This window comes from Pelobates fuscus, chromosome 10, assembly GCF_036172605.1.
Source record: "Pelobates fuscus isolate aPelFus1 chromosome 10, aPelFus1.pri, whole genome shotgun sequence".
NCBI lineage: Eukaryota > Metazoa > Chordata > Amphibia > Anura > Pelobatidae > Pelobates > Pelobates fuscus.
In genome coordinates this window covers 64,755,102-64,773,705 of record NC_086326.1, presented here as the reverse complement: position 1 = coordinate 64,773,705, position 18,604 = coordinate 64,755,102, and the positions used below count along the sequence as shown (strand labels likewise).

The following is an 18,604-nucleotide window of genomic DNA, read 5'->3' as shown; positions in this document are numbered from 1 at the left end:
ACATAGTGTAAAAGATAAGGTGATTAATGCACTCACAAGTGGTCGGCCACTAACAGTGGCCAGAAAGGCACATCAATAGGTCAAAAGACCTGTCACAAAGGGACTCCAAGATGTTCTGAGTCAGCTCCTGAATGCACCAAGGTTCTGGATCCAAGGGGCAATAAAGGAGTGAGTTCTGGATACGAATGTCCCAAATAGAGTGAAGATACAGTTCTAGATGCTCCGTATGCGTCCGATCGATTTCGTCCTCAGGACTTTTTCAAGGAAGAGCTTAGATGTAGTCCCACCATTCAGACTTATAAACCCCACCAATTTGTGTGCACCTGGGTTCCCCAAGTGGGTGGAACCAGATCAGGTGTGTGTAAAAACAAATTCCCACCAAAAACATGGCCGCCCAGATCGTATATGGAGACCAATTTGATAGCCATTAGGTTATGTCTTCTGGATATATAATACAGTGATAACCATTGTACTACTTTCCCGGACTGACCATCATGTGGGGGAACAACACAATAATACAATGTGCATAAAAATGAACATTTTAATCAACATAAATATTGTTCACTGGCACCACTCCTGGACACCAAAAAGATGGCTGCTCGCACATATAGCGGTGTCTACGTAGCCCCGCATGAGCGGAAAAATCGCTGCTCGCATGTACAGCGTCATCTGAGTTGTCGTACATGCGCGAAAACTTTTTAAAATAGCTGAATCACTCGATCATATTGAATCCGAATGGACAGAAGGTTACAGTGTACTGACAGTCCAAAAGACTATCAAAATAAACAGTGGTTAAATGGTGCATTACTTTAAAGGATTGGTGTCCATGAATGTTTACAATGTAGATGAACAAATCAAATGTTTATCAAAAGGTAAAAAAGAGGTCCACTCAATATGGGCTCATTATGGCTGTATCGATTAATGATTTATAAATTGACATTATTGCAGAAAATATTAGTACCCCAGCAATAATAAATGAAAAATATGTAAATGTTACAAAGAAAGTATGAAAATAAAAAGGAAAGAAAAAGAAACAAATTATGATTAACATCCCCATGTAAACATAAAGACACTGCATATAAAAGACATGATATATAAAAAAATATATATGCCATTAATTATAAAATGAATATGAAAAATGATTATAAAATATGTGTGTGTGTGTGTGTGTATATGTATATATATATATATATATATATATTTTTTTTTTTTTTATTTTTTTTTTACATAAACGGTTAAGTATCACTTGAAAGCCGTAATGTCGACATTCGCATTTAAACCAGTATCTCCCAATGTCTTATGTTTTATATATCCATTGGGTTTCACGATGACACACCCTTTTCACTATATCTCCCTTTTACGATCGTGTTGAACTATATCAATCCCAAAACATAAAAAATGCTTAATCAAAAAGAGCACAGTTTCTACAGTGTCAAGATACACTGTGTTTTACATCTTTCCTTGTAATGGCCCGTTGATGTTCCAAGATGCGTTTCTGATTGTACGTCCCACAGGGGCATTGTAATAAATAAACCACATTTTTAGTGCAACAATTTATAAAGTGCTTAATGCTGTAGGTCTGGTTGCTGAGCTACTAAATTCTTTAATTGAACTGGGAAGATGTTTACACATCTTGCTGTGCCCACATTTAAAAAAGCCATTGGGTATAGGAAAGTAGAGTTTTGTTTATCAATGGATGGTAGAAGGCTGGGTGCTAAATGAGATTTTAAATTCCTGGCTTTTGTAAATTATTTTGTTTAGGAGGTAAAATTCCCTTTAAAACATCATCCTGCAATAAAACTGGCCAACATTTATTAAGTTCTTTTTCTATTAATTTGGATTTGCTATTAAATTGTGTGTTAAAAGACAAACTAGAGGGGCGGGGCCTGACCTGCAAGATGGCCGGTCGTGTTCCTCAGTAGCTCCCAATGACTATGGCAAATATAAAGCTAACTAAGCTGTAAACGTGTGCACCTGTGCCCACCAAGCTACAGAAGGATCACCACTACAACCAGGCATAGCCACCAAGCTCACACAAGACTACACCGAACCGACCACCCCTCGGGCCTACAGGACTGGACTTGCGGGCCGGGGTGAGAAGCGGCCGATCTCCCCCGACTATGCACGCACTCACCGCTTGCCGCCACAGCCCTGATTTCCCCCCCCCCCCCTTTGGACCGGTGGGGGTTATCCCGGTCCCCACTTGGTCGATTTACCTCAGCACCCACTCGGCTTGAACCGCTTGAGACCGCGTGGGGCGACCAACATGGCCGCCATGCCAGACCTGCTTCAGAGCAACACAAGCCCAGAATGTCGAGAGTGGAGCGATCTCTTCCTCAAAAGATTTGACGCCATCTGCCAGAGGTTCTGGCTTCGAATAGAGAGCAGATCCCACGCACTCATCCCTCCCGCCTTAAAAGCGACCCGGAGAGATACCCCAACAGCTCATTCCTCTCCTGGGCCGGGAACCTGAACAGAGAAATCTCCACTTTGCTGTCCACATACCCGGAGGCCATCTCGGAAGCCAATGCGCCCACGAGCTCACAATCCTGCCGCCTCGACACGAGGATTCCGTGGACTTGGGGTACGGGTTTCCGGACAGACCTGGGGTCGAAGATACGCGGCAAGGCTGTCCTACAGTTCGAGAAGCAATCGGCAGGGTGGTATCCAGTTACACCTACCAAGGCTAAAGCCAGAGGGAAGGGATGCTGATCCTGATATGGGGAAGAACTTTCTACCATGGCCCATCCGAGGCATTGGGTGAACAGAACTGTATGATACCTCATGTATTTTTGCTCTTTTTAGTTACACGTTTTTTCTAATTTTTGTTACCTTAGTTATTACTCATGACCCAGTGGCATCAAACTCAGGCACACTGACATAGCCTGTATATTATGAATGTGTGCAGCTCACAGCATATAGAGCCTGAACGCCTATTTTATATAAGACCATACCCCATGTCTAAATCCTGTTCGATTAGAAAAACATCCCAAGCTGCACTAAAAATTTATAAATGTGTGCCAGTGTCTTCAAAAACAGTGTCCGTGTCAGTGTCTTCAAAAACTGATCAAGCTTGTTTATTATCTACTAGTACATATATTGTTTGTCCTGTATTGTCCTGTATTCTCTCTGGTCTCTCAGACCTTTGATTCATTGTTAAAAATATAAAAAATGTGCAGTTCTTAACATGCCATGACATTGTATCAACTTGTGATCTTGCAATATGCTTGTCAACGCTGTCGTGGCGTCACAATCCTGTATGTTATACTGTGCACGAAGAAAATAAAGAATTAAAAAAAAAAGACAAACTAAAATCTATTTTTATCTCTATTTGGTCTGTTAACCCAGGTTTCAGGTTTTTTTCCTACACTGTCGAACAAGGTCTCTAGTACTATTCAACAAGCCTTTGGGGTAGTGCCTGTCTGTGAATTTTCTTTCCAAAAATTCTGTCCTCGTTGGGTATCGACCGATTATTGGCTTATATTCGGAATTTTCAGCAATATCAGTATCTGCCTATAAAGATACTGATATTGCCGATAATGCAGACAGGACATTGGGGGCGGAGCTTAGCGTGCGGCTGGGCTAATTGTGGCCCGAACTGGTAAGTGTGTGGGGTAAGCTAGAAGGATTCCATGCTCCCCATCTATCTACCACAGTGCCTTTATAACCCCATCTACCCCAGTGCTCCTGCTCACCATAGTGCCCCTGCTCCCCACACACTGCTTACCCTACACAAACACACACACTGCTTCCTCTACACAAACACACACACTGCTTCCTCTACACAAACACACACACACTGCTTCCTCTACACAAACACACACACACTGCTTCCTCTACACAAACACACACACACTGCTTCCTCTACACAAACACACACACACTGCTTCCTCTACACAAACACACACACACTGCTTCCTCTACACAAACACACACACACTGCTTCCTCTACACAAACACACACACACTGCTTCCTCTACACAAACACACACACACTGCTTCCTCTACACAAACACACACACACACTGCTTCCTCTACACACACACACTGCTTCCTCTACACACACACACTGCTTCCTCTACACACACACTGCTTCCTCTACACACACACACACCTTCCCCTACACAAACACACTGCTTCCCCTACACAAACACGCACTGCTTCCCCTACACACACGCACTGCTTCCCCTACACACACACACTGCTTCCCCTACACACAAACACACACACTGCTTCCCCTACACACAAACACACACACTGCTTCCCCTACACACAAACACACACACTGCTTCCCCTACACACAAACACACACACTGCTTCCCCTACACACAAACACACACACTGCTTCCCCTACACACACACTGCTTCCCCTACACACACACTGCTTCCCCTACACACACACTGCTTCCCCTACACACACACTGCTTCCCCTACACACACACTGCTTCCCCTACACACACACTGCTTCCCCTACACACACACTGCTTCCCCTACACACACACTGCTTCCCCTACACACACACTGCTTCCCCTACACACACACACTGCTTCCCCTACACACACACACACTGCTTCCCCTACACACACACACACTGCTTCCCCTACACACACACACACTGCTTCCCCTACACACACACACACTGCTTCCCCTACACACACACACACTGCTTCCCCTACACACACACACACTGCTTCCCCTACACACACACACACACACACACACACACACACTCTCTCTGCTTCCCCTACACACACACACACACTCACTCTGCTTCCCCTACACACACACACACACACACTCACTCTGCTTCCCCTACACACACACTCTGCTTCCCCTACACACACACACTCTGCTTCCCCTACACACACACACACACTCTGCTTCCCCTACACACACACACACACTCTGCTTCCCCTACACACACACACACACTCTGCTTCCCCTACACACACACACACACTCTGCTTCCCCTACACACACACACACACTCTGCTTCCCCTACACACACACACACACACACACACACACACTGCTTCCCCTACACACACACACACACTGCTTCCCCTACACACACACACACACTGCTTCCCCTACACACACACACACACACACACACTGCTTCCCCTACACACACACACACACTCTCTGCTTCCCCTACACACACACACACTGCTTCCCCTACACACACACACACACTGCTTCCCCTACACACACACACACTGCTTCCCCTACACACACACACACTGCTTCCCCTACACACACACACACACACACACACACACACACTGCTTCCCCTACACACACACACACACTGCTTCCCCTACACACACACACACTGCTTCCCCTACACACACACTGCTTCCCCTACACACACACACACACACACACTCTCTGCTTCCCCTACACACACACACACACACACACTCTCTGCTTCCCCTACACACACACACTGCTTCCCCTACACACACACACACACACACACACTGCTTCCCCTACACACACACACACTGCTTCCCCTACACACACACACACTGCTTCCCCTACACACACACACAGCTTCCCCTACACACACACACACTGCTTCCCCTACACACACACACTGCTTCCCCTACACACACACACACACACCCACACTGCTTCCCCTACACACACACACACTGCTTCCCCTACACACACACACACACACACTGCTTCCCCTACACACACACACACACACACTGCTTCCCCTACACACACTGCTTCCCCTACACACACTGCTTCCCCTACACACACACACACACACACTGCTTCCCCTACACACACACACACACACACTGCTTCCCCTACACACACTGCTTCCCCTACACACACTGCTTCCCCTATACACACACACACACACACACTGCTTCCCCTACACACACACACACACACTGCTTCCCCTACACACACACACACACTGCTTCCCCTACACACACACACACACACACTGCTTCCCCTACACACACACACTGCTTCCCCTACACACACACACACACACACACACACACACACTGCTTCCCCTACACACACACACACACACACACACACTGCTTCCCCTACACACACACACACTGCTTCCCCTACACACACACACACACTGCTTCCCCTACACACACACACACACTGCTTCCCCTACACACACACACACACACTGCTTCCCCTACACACACACACACACTGCTTCCCCTACACACACACACACACACACACACTGCTTCCCCTACACACACACACACACACACACACACACACTGCTTCCCCTACACACACACACACACTGCTTCCCCTACACACACACACACACTGCTTCCCCTACACACACACACACACTGCTTCCCCTACACACACACACACACTGCTTCCCCTACACACACTGCTTCCCCTACACACACACACACACACTGCTTCCCCTACACACACTGCTTCCCCTACACACACACACACACACACACACACTGCTTCCCCTACACACACATAAAAAATTCTGACTGGCATGTATATTTTGTGCTTTTACCTTAATAAAAATAAGATTTGCGGGGGCGGGGCCGGACCACCGACGGGATCAGACGTGTTCAGTCTGAGCTCCCGCTTTGGAGCCCGAAAATCGGCACAAACTGAAGGCTAAAACTCCCCAACCACCCGATACACAGACCATAATGCTCCCCAGATTATGGGCTATGAAGCGACACCCTTCCAGTCTCTGCCCGACACCTACAGTGAACCGAAGAAGGCCCGAGGCGTGATGGAGCTTGAGCCGGGACGAGACGGCCGCTCTCCCGGGTCTCCGGCCGGCGTCTGGCGCCCCCCCCTCTGGCCGGGGGGGTCATCTCGGTCTACACAAACACCTACTGTTATGCCAAGCTGGGCTGCTAGCTACCACTTTGCTGCGGCACACTCCCCAGCGGCAACCTGCCAAGATGGCTGCCGCACGCCAGCCACATGTGCGACCTGCTAGCAAAATGGCGCCTGCCGCAGAGGCAGCCACCTAATGCCATCAGACCACTACAGAAACCTGCCCCAGGGACGTGTTGGCTGACCACGAAGAGACAGCAACCCCACAAGCCTGTCACTACACATGCAGGCCCTGTTGGGGAGTCACGAGCTGGAGAACACTACAACACTCCACAAGTCTAAGATGGCGGCGGTACTCACCACGCAGTCTCGTGCAAACAAGCTGGCTCACACATCGGAGTAACATGCTCTGTGCAGGGATTGGAAGGCGGAAATGGAAGAGGTCGGCGGCAATTAACTCACTGCGGCAAGCAGAGGAGAAGTCCTCAGGACCAACGACAGTGAAAAGACTATCCCACTCCCTCAAGCACCAAGCTACGGAACGCAGTGACTGCTGAGCGACACTGCAGCATGCTGCTCCGGCCCTCCATAACCAACCTTGGACTGCTGAGGACTATCTCCCCTACAGATAAGCACAGTTTACAAGGACTCTATCATCAGTCTATGCTATAACAAGAGTTAATATGTCTAAGCCCTGGTTTCTCTCACAACGCTTCCCAACAAGCATTTAATCTAGCATGATTTGCATTGTATTACCTTCTTAGAATAACGACACGAAATGCATATACAATGTGTAAGCCTCATGAAACTTCCCATCTCTCTCACCACTCTGAATTCTACTCCCTAGCATGATCATACGCAATATAAGCATGAATATTCTGATGTTACTTGTAACCATAACTTATGCTATTCATTCGCTCGTACCTACCTGTTAACAGACTTACTTGGCATGTATAGCTAGTGATCAGCAGCCCTATTTTAACATATGTACTCATGTTATGTATCTTGACGTGTCAGAGCCTCACCATACCATAACCCTGAAACATGAGGGCATCTTAATGTTATTCCTGTGGTTAATCTATATTTGTTAAGCGTTGCTTGTTCTCAGTTGTTTTAACCATGTCTCCGCTGACCGTATAATCGTCTAACTCAGCTGGTTAATATTCTAACAACGTGCAAATACTAATGCTATTACCTAATGTGTGTGAACTTTGCAATATGCTTAGCATGTTTGTTTAATTATACACCATATAGCATAACATTACAACTTCGTACTACACACGCTAGGCATGCACTTAGCGCAACACTTAGAAATATTTTATCCTGTACTAATCGACTACTCAGCGACATTTGTTTTTTGTTTTGTTTCTCTGCATGTATAATCTTACTTACGTACCATAGAAAAAAAAAGAGCGCACAACTTCTTGACCTTTTCCGCATATACCTGTGACTACACTTCTTGTGAAATGCATATGTCTTATCTTGTATTTGTACTTAACATTGCGCTTCCAAAAATAAAGAATTCAAAAAAAAAAAAAAGATTTGCAAAAAATAAACATGTTCAGTTAACAGTAGATTTGTGTAGAAATATTTTTATTTTTTTTTTAAACCGTAAATGTACGGACTATCGGCTATCTGCCTGAAAGTTCAGATTATCGGTATCAGCTCTAAAAAAAATAGAAAAAATCAATATTGGTCAATCCCTAGTCCTCGTCCCTAGCATAGTTGCGACTTATACGCATGAACTGACCTTTAGGTATATTTGTTAATTACTGATGATGGTAACTATTCTTATCAGTAGGTTTAAAAAAGGTCCTATAGCACATTTTGTCTTGTTCAATAAAAAAATGAATGTTCAAAAAATGAATGCTATTAATTTGGATATCCGGGGTAAATTTCAGACCCTGATAATTATAAATGGGCCTGGGATACATTTATAACATCTCCCTGCGTGGTCTCACAGATCTTTTGTTCTCAATAATTGGGATCTGGTATCTCTCCCTCCTCCTCCACCTCTGGTTGATCCATTCCTCTTCTCCCTTTTGAGAGGGGACTGGAGTGCCAGAAAGCGGTTGGAGTGATGGAGAGACCCCTGGGCCTGGGGGGTGGGGGCGATGATTGGTGTTTCTTTGGTCTAAAAAATTCCCTATTGATTTGGTGGTGGGATATCCATCCCTCTTACGAATAGGGGAAGGGGATCGATAATTTCTACTCCTTCCATCTGTATAATTCCTGTTATATTTATATCTCTAGGATTGAGAGCCCGGTGTAAATGATGTTTTGGGTTTATCCTATTGGAATAATGGTGGGGTCTATTGGTGTGGCCTGCTCTTTATGAAGGATATATTTTGGCTTGATTGTTATATCCCTGGAATCCTCCATTACTCTGTTCCCAGCAGGTTTGAGATACTATGGTACATATCCCGCTTTTCAGCAGAAGAGGAGGGGAGTTCTGTTACAAAACCTATTCAATCAAAGACTTGCCTAACCCCAATGCATTTTACCCACATTTAAAAATGTTGGGACAGGGCTCGACAAATCCCAGCTCATCATGGCGACTAGGCATTCAGTCCTGGCGCCTGGGTATTTTTTACCCTATACCCTCTGAGACAGGCAGCTGGCAGGCTGAGGTAGAGCGGAGGTGGACGTGCTGGTTAAAAGTGTGGCGGTAGCGAGGGAGCTGTAATTTTCTTGCTCTGCTCCCTCGCGCACACTACAGTGATGCCGGATATGACGTCACTCTGGCCCCGGCATCACTAAACATTATTAAATTGGAATTGTCCCCAAAAAAAAAACAAATATAAAATTCTACTTTTAGAAACAGATTGTCAGTGGAAAACTTATAGAATGTGTTGGAATTTTAGATGATTCCAGTGCAGTGAAAATATATAAATTGTCTGTTTTTTGGTTTTGCCAAAAAGTTACAAAAGGCAGACCTTCAGTCGCTTGCACAGGTTGATGGTAACCTGTTTATTCACTAAATACCAAATTGTACCAAAGTAAAATCCATTTTAAAAATGTAAAGTTTAGATTATTCACAAACATAATATCATGCAGTTTTCTCAATCAAGGTACACATATCCTGTGGAATTTAATTTACGGCTCCACTGGAAAAATATGTTCTAATCTAAAGGCAATAGTTTGACTAGGAAAATAATTTGTATAATTTCTGGTCCTCCAAAGTGCTAATCATTTAAAGTGCTTCAGAGACCCATTTAAAGTCAGTCAGCTGCTAATGAATGCTGGTTTACTTCTATATAGTGATCTATTGGTGCAAACAATCCCCCAGTGGCCGAACAGTCACTTCTGTGATCGAATCCATTATTTAACCTCGGGAGAGCTGAAACCACATGACTTGAATTATTCTCTGTCCTTAATGCCTCTTGATAACTGAAGACCTAATTGTACATTTACTGCTCAGAAACATTGGATATTATTGCCCTTCTTAAAAATAAATGTAAAAAAAAATATTGAATTTTGGCTCAACTTCCAGAAACTTAATTATGTGAATAACTATATTTGTACAGCAGTTCTGATGCAGTACAAGCATTCCCTCTCCCCCCAATAAAATACTTTGAGCTGTAAACTTAAACATAACTTATAAAAGATAATGCATTAAAAATAATGGTGAAAAAAATTCCACTTTTTTAGTTTGGGAAGTCCAGAGCTGAGAGTAACAGCTTTTTGGCAGGTCATTTATAAGGCATTCTCACTTTTGAGAGTAAGTGAAAAGTAACCGCTTCTACTATATTAAGGAGATATCAGGTGACTAAAAGGAAGCCTGTCAGGTTCAAAGTTCTTTCTAGCTAAATGTGTACCTGTGTCTTGAAGGAGGATAGAAGATAAAACTGAGAAAAAAATGCAAAATCAACCAAAATAATAAGAAAAGAAAACTCACTTGAACAGTTATTTTCTCTTATGCAAATTCCTACATTATCACTAGTAGCATCACATAGCGTCTAGTAGTATATGGGTCTGAACTGTCACCTGTTTAACCCTTCACTGTTAAAATGCTGATGGGCCACAAGCTGTTTAACAATCTTTGCAGAGATGAGATATGTAACCATCACTAACAGACACGTGACAGCTGTGTAAATTTCTCAGTCTGCCTGTGCCTGTTTATCTTCACAGGGTGTAAAAATGAAGGCTTGCTCTGCACTGTCATGTTTGTGGTTTGTACTTGAGTTACTTGTGAGCTGAACTACAACTCTCGAACATTTTTCTCTGTTGCCTGACGCATAAATAATTGTGATCTTGAACACTGCAGGTTAGAAGAGCAGAATGAAAAAGGATCTGTATGCACATACTAACAAGAAAGAAGTATTTCAGAAGAGAAGAGGTTATACACAACGTAGCGTTAACAAAGTAATCTAGGTGCAGTGTCTCTGTCCTCTAAGCCCTGCAATGTAAAACTTTGCAGTTTTTGAGAAATTGCAAGGTTTAGTCCATTTCCAGTGGCTTTCAGTATGGCCGCCACTAGATGTGCTTCTGCAGCACTGCCCCATAGGAAAGCATTAATTCAATGCTTTCCTATTGGGAAGTTTGAAAGCATTTGCAGTACTTGCAGTCCCCAATGCTCCTGCTCCTCTGAGCTACTTTGGACCATGCTGGAAAAGGACCTTTTACTGCACCCGGTGGGCGTACCTTAATATCTTAAAGGATCACTATAGTGTCAGGAAAACAAACTTGTTTTCCTGACACTATAGCATCCTTAGGAACCGCCCACCCTCAGGGTCCCCCTCCCTTTGCGATGAAGGGGTTAAAACCCCTTCAGGTACTTACTTTAATCCAGTGCCGGGCTCCCTCGGTGCTGGTGACCTCTCCTCCCCCGCCGTCGTCTCTCGAGTGGAGCGGAATGCGCATGCACCGCAAGAGCCGTGCGTGCATTCAAACAGTCCATTGGAAAGCATTTCTCAATGCTTTCCTTTGGACGTTCTGCATGCTGGATGTGAATTTCGCATCCAGCGTTGCAGAAGCGCCTCTAGTGGCTGTCTGGAAGACAGCCCCTAGAGGCTGGATTAACCCTGCAATGTAAACATAGCAGTTTCTCTGAGCTGAAGTGGTCTGGGTGACTAGTGTCCTTTTAATGCAAAAAGATACAAAATGCTGCAATACTTTTTTTATTTTTTTTATTTCTATAATGATTTCTTTAAACTGCTTACAACTATCAGAAAGCTCTAGGATGTTACGTTTCACGTAATTCAAATAATTCCCCTTTTTTTATGAGATTTACAATTTAGCTCATTTAACAAACCACACAGATTATTCTACTTCTCCAAAGTGCACCAAGCAGGGATGATAAATGTAATTTCTCTTTGATAAATACATGCATATCCTTTTGATAACCTCTTGATTAGGTTAGCATTATGTAATGCTTAACAGAGCACTTGGTGCTTAAAATAAAATTGACTTCCTTCCACTAAAACTTGATTACTGAAGCCTCGGCTAACTTCCTGTGGAAACCAGTTAAATGGCCATTCATATCACATACTCCAGTTATTTTGCATGGAAAATAATACTGATTAAATTGAAGGCCAAATCCATGTTTTGTGGTTTTTTTTTGTTTTTTGTTTTTTTTTGTTTGTTTTTTATCCAACAAGGCCTTTTTTTTTTTCAAGTGGAATGAGTTTATTTTGTGACTGTAGCTGATAAGTGATGGGAATCTGCAATAAGAAAACACGTGGTTTTATTTTTGAAGAAAAGTAAAATGGGACGAGTTGTGGACACGTTTGGTTTTCTTTTTTTTTCGTGTTCCTTTATGGTTTTAATACAATACCTAAAACAGCTTAACATATTTTGGTTTAGGCGATTGTTACAGCCCTCCTACATTTTAATGACCAATAATTCAATAGTGTATTATATTTAAAGGAACACTATAGTGTCATGAATGCAAACATGTATTCCTGGCACTATAGTGCTGTTGTGGTTGTTTGTGACTGGCCTGCTCGGATCACATTGAAATGGTAATTTTACTCCTCTTTTCTTCCACACTGCGCCGGTCTCACCAGCTGGCTCTGCCTCCATGGCTGAAATGATCGATATTGGTGATCTCAATGCTTTCAGGCTACTGTGTATGCGCGGCCAATCAGCATCTCCCCATAGAGATGCACTGAATCAATGCATCTCTATGGAAACATCCAATGTCTCCATGCAGAGCAGGGAGACGCTGCATACTGTGCAGCACTGAACTAGGAAGCACCTCTAGTGGCCGTCTAAGTGGCTGCCACTAAAGGTGTCACTAGGCACCAGTGGAGTGATACTAGAAACCTACAGTTATTTTAACGTGCATAGGGATTTTGGATAGGGCGCAAGTAACTCTTTTCTTTGTGTTTTATTGTAAACTCTGCCTTTTCTCTGAAAAGGCAGCAGTTACTTTGAAAAGCCTGCAGGGACAGACTATAGACATCAGAACCACTACATTAAGCTGTAGTGGTTCTGGTGACTATAGTGTCTCTTTAACCAAAATACCGTATTTTTTTGCTCTATAAGACGCACTTTTTTCCTCCTCAAAAGTGAGGGGAAATGTCTGTGTGTCTTATGGAGCGAATGTGCCCCTCTCTCTCTCCCCCACTTGGTCCCCGGTAGGTAGTGTGGCCGAGCGGAAGCAGTGCGCACCGCGGTACAGGCACTTCTGTTTCCTGTACCAGGCCGGACTGAAAGGAAGTGCGCACTCACTGCTCACTTCCTTTCAGTCCGGCTGGGAACAGCAAACTGAATCTCCTGTATCGCGGTGCGCACTGCTCTCTGCCACACTACATAAAGGTAGGAGACCTACCGGGGACCAAGGGGGGGCGGGAGATGGGCACTAAGGGGCAGGTGGAGTGGGTAATAAGGAACACTATGGGACAGGGGAGGGCAGTGGGTGATCAGGAATACTATGGGACAGGGGAGGGGAGTGGGTGATGAGGAACATTATGGGACGGGAGGATGGGGGGGAGAACACTATGGGACAGGAGAGGATGGGGGGACACTATTGGACAGGGGAGGATGGAGTTGGTAAGGAACACTATGGGACAGGGGAGGATGGGGGGGGGTGGTAAAGAACACTTTTTTTTTTTTTTTTTTTAATTTTTTTCTTGTTTTCCTACTCTTAAAACTAGGTGCGTCTTATTGAGCGAAAAATACGGTCTTTTACAAATTAAAATTACCTGCAGAGTTCCTGCATGTTAACATTTTGTCTGTATTTGAAAACTACGTATTTTTTTTTAAAGTTGTATATGCAACGCTCCGTACATAAAGCGGAACTGGCACTGTCTGGGAAATTTGGCGGATTTGCAAACTCCTCTGATGGTGGACACGGGGTCTCCTTCGTCTCTGTATTTCTCTTGACTGGGTTAGAATTTCACTGAAATTACAACACAGTCATAATGAGTATTCCATTATGAAATGCTTATTTTTAATATGGGGTGTCAGTGCTGTTTTAAAAAGGAACCGTTACAAAAAGGATGGGACTTGGTTAAATGCTATAAGTAAAGAGAGTTGTCTGGCTCTGGAATTAAAAAAAAATACTTTATTTTTCATTTCTGCAAATATCTTTTTAAAAGTCATATAAAGGCAAATTAAGTCAGTCTCCTATTATCTGTACTTGCGATTTTTCATTGTTCTTTTCATTGATGTAAATAGTAATATTGTGGGTGATAAAACCTGGTTTGCAAATGTTTTAACTGTATGCTACATCTGTCTGCCCCCTCCCATACACCCTTTACTCTCCTAGCCGAAAATACATTAATCTAACTGTGTTTTAATCTTCATTCTTGTCCAGAGGCCTGCTACCATCCACCACACCATCAACAAGAAAAAGGAATCTTAATTTTTCACTTGGCACAACCCACCCATCCTGGTTGTTTCTTATTTTATAGCATGCTTCACCAGTTGATTGAGAACTCTGTCAATCACCTCCTAAGTCCATTTGCAACTTTCAAGTAGCTGCATTTATCCTTTATTTCACTTTAGCCATCATCTCCATATTCCCCCTGGTAACCCAAGTCTCAGCTCACCAATTTAACCTTTACATTGTAAGTTCACATTTGGCTAGTTTTCCACTAATAGGCTGGCCCGTTTTTACCTTTTTGTATTGGTCTGTGTATATTGTGCATAATGTACAACACTGCGGAACATAAATGCCAATAATAATAATAATAATAATGAAGATGATGATGAATCCCTGCTTATCCTCAAACTATACAAACATGGTCATGAGACCACGATAAATAACATTTTTCTGACTTGTTGTTCATAATGTTTGTGCTGAGATTAATCATAGAAGGGAAAAACATTCCTAACAGTTATTTGGTTTCCATTGCTCACCCTCCAAACTAATTTTAATGTATTTGTAATTATCCATTTCATGTAACCAATAAATGTTTTCCTTTCTTCCAACAGAGGTTCCATGATGTGTTCTTCCACACATCTCACTGGACGTATGTGACATGTTAAAATTGGGCTGGTTCAATATTTCTTCACTGTTGACTGTTATCATAAGACACATGTGACAGTATGGGAGAGCTACGGATAGGACTCTTGGTGGATTACAGTAGAAGCTACAGTGCTGTGTAGTGAAGGTGAACACACACAGCGTAGCCCTGTTTGGAAAATGAAGACTGCAATACACTGGTCTCAGAAGGAGGTGCAGACCTGGCTATTGGATAAAGGGCTGCAAGAATACTGTGAGGCCTTTCATTCAGTCAATGGACAAGCATTGCTCAGGTTGACAGAAGATGACTTTAAGAAGACACCCTTGTCCCGTGTATCTTCAGACAATGGCCAGCAGTTGCTGGAGATGATTGAAACCTTAAAAATAGAAAATCATATAGAGGAACACAAGAATGGGCACGCAAATGGACATCTGGTCCCTGAAACAAAGATCTCTCTAGCGGACCATGGTTTCACAAGCAAAGCCAAGAAGAATGGGATGCCAAATGGATTTACTAAAGAGATGATAAGAATTCCCATGCCGGAACCGGAGCGTTCCCAGAGTTTTCCTGATGAGTGGTGTAAAACCTTTTTGGCCTTCTTCTATGCACTTTGTTGTTTTATCTTTACCACCGTAATGATCTCAATCGTCCATGAACGTGTGCCTTCCAAGGCAGAGGAAGCTCCACTACCAGATGTCTTTTTTGATCATTTTCACAGAGTACAGTGGGCTTTTTCTATTTGTGAGATTAATGGAATGATTCTTGTAGGACTATGGCTGATCCAATGGATATTCCTAAAACACAAGTAAGTGTTGAGGGCATGCCGTCATGTTTTAACGGTTTTCTTTCATATGTAAACGGTTTTAACTCAAGAAATTAATTCAGTTGATTAACCACAACAAGAAATGTATTCTTTAAATTGGACATTGTAGTGATTTAAGACAATTTAGGCAAGTATAGCAGATTTGAAAAAATGCTCCTCTAATGTCACTGAGTTATACTTTGTGCGTTTTTTTTTTATTTTCAGTTCACTACAGTTGACTTTATTTTGTCTGTTTGTATCTAGACATTGAGATATCCAAATCGTTGGCAAGTATATTTTTTAAAATCTATTTTCTGCTCTCCTGCCTTTACTGCTATGCCATCTCCATATGCAAGAAAAATGAAAAAGAAACGAAAATATGAAAGAATAGACCCTCTGACAGCGCCTAGTTTAAGGGGCTTATTAATTGAGCCAGTGGTTGTGGAGAATTGACCAGGGAATTTCAAATTTTTTTGTAAATATTATAACATTTGTAATTTCCTCCAGCTCCTGTTTTGGCATAAAATGCGCAATTCCCCTGTTAGTTCTCCCAGAATCCCAATTTAGAGTATTAATCTCCTAAATCTACATTGCATCCTTTGTGTCAAAATGAACAAACCCTTAGTGTGTTTTGATAGGTGTGACACTTAGAATCATTGTGTTTGCATCAGATGTGAGTAGGTTTCCATTGGTGTCTACAAGTTACTTGTGAAATAGAAACAAATAAATTAGAGCTTCTATCAACTAGAGGGGGGAAAAACAAATTTCACTCAAAAATCTTCTCACATAGCATATTGTTTAGTTAACTTACCCAGTCCCTGACAAATGTCCACTTTTCTGTGACCCATGAACCAGGGAAACTGCTGGGATAGGGGCTGTAGTCCGAGATAGGGGCTGTACTATGTGTGAGGGGTGCATTGTGTTTGTGAAGGATGTAGTGTGTGTGAATGTGGGATGTGGGGCAGTTTGTGTGTGGTGGTGCAGGTTGTATGAAGGGTACAGGGTGTGTGTATGAGGGTGCATTGTGTTTGTGAAGGATGTAGTGTGTGTGAATGTGGGATGTGTGGTGGTGCAGGTTGTATGAAGGGTACAGGGTGTGTGTATGAGGGTGCATTGTGTTTGTGAAGGATGTAGTGTGTGTGAATGTGGGATGTGTGGTGGTGCAGGTTGTATGAAGGGTACAGGGTGTGTGTATGAGGGTGCATTGTGTTTGTGAAGGATGTAGTGTGTGTGAATGTGGGATGTGGGGCAGTTTGTGTGTGGTGGTGCAGGTTGTATGAAGGGTACAGGGTGTGTGTATGAGGGTGCATTGTGTTTGTGAAGGATGTAGTGGGATGTGGGGCAGTTTGTGCTTAAGGGGTACAGTGTGTGCGGGGGGGGGGTAGTTTGTGTGTATGAGGGGGCAGTGTGTGTGTATGGTGGGAACTATTGTCTATGTGGGGGTAGGAGGGCAAATTCATATATATATATATATATATTATTTAGAAATATATATATATATTTAGAAATATTATTTTCATATCCCCCTTCCTGCTTATCTTTGCCTGGGAGGGGGGACAGTACTAAACCTTAGTGGTCTGGTGGAGAAACCCTGGTGGTCCCAGTGGTGAGAGTGAACTCTAGCAGCTCAGGCTAGAGTTCACTCTCGTGAGATTCAGAGCGTTGCCGTGGTAATCGCGGCAATGCTCCGAGCTCGCAAGAGGAGAACCCGGTAGAGCTGCAGGTTAGAGCTTCCTGGTGCTATGGTCAAATGATCATACCACTGGGAAAATATCTTGCGGCGCCCCAGGGTGCCGTGGCACACAGTTTGTGAACCGCTGGTCTAGCCTTAAAAGACCACTCTCAACGAAGTGGTGTGGGTGCATCAGTCCTGTCATTAGTACCCTCTCTGACAGGCATTAAAGGAGCTTCTGTTTAACAATCAAAATCTGTTAATCAATCAGATGATCTCATGGAGACAATTTGATTGGAGCAGCCCAGTATTTTTCCACACATGCTCACAAGTCTCCCAATGCTTTCCTCTGGGGTTGTGTCGGATTCGCTGAGATCATCAAGCTTGATTTGTCGAGTAGTCAGGGCAACCACCACAATAGCATAATGGTAAGTAAATCTTACCTTTTAAACAGTGAAAATGGCGGTGGGAGTCAGCCACCTATAGGTAGAGTAACACAAACCTTAAGAATATAGATTTTGTATTCCTAACGCTTTACGATTCCTTTAAGTTTGGTATCTCATGTCTATATAGTGGTAACAATAGGCAACTATACATCAGTAACTGATAAGAAACTGATATATAGATATATATATATATATATATTCCAAATAGCTCCTGCACTCACGCTCCAAAGTCCCTTAATGGCCGGGTGCCAACCAAAGATAGCTTCAATATCCAAGAAAATCCAAATAGATGGCTGCACTCACGTTTTAAAAGGCCAAAGTTTAATGAAAAAACAATTAAAACATCAAGAGATCAACGTTTCAGTCTTGTCAGACTTTCATCAGGATCATAAATTTACTATGACATACCAACTTGTTTTATATACATAATAACATTAATCCAATTAAGCAAATTAGGGTA

General features: G+C 43.2%; 1 protein-coding gene across 6 annotated transcripts in view; it reads left to right on the top strand.

Moving 5' to 3' along the window:
• Positions 1 to 18,604, top strand: part of SGMS1 (sphingomyelin synthase 1) — a 308,095-nt gene that overhangs the window by 257,818 nt on the left and 31,673 nt on the right. For all 6 annotated transcript variants that reach the window (XM_063434129.1, XM_063434127.1, XM_063434131.1 and 3 more), the window contains one exon: positions 15,193 to 16,029. In XM_063434129.1, the coding sequence (XP_063290199.1) occupies positions 15,404 to 16,029 (626 nt within the window). In that variant the 5' untranslated portion in view covers positions 15,193 to 15,403. The remainder of the gene's footprint in view (positions 1 to 15,192; positions 16,030 to 18,604) is intronic.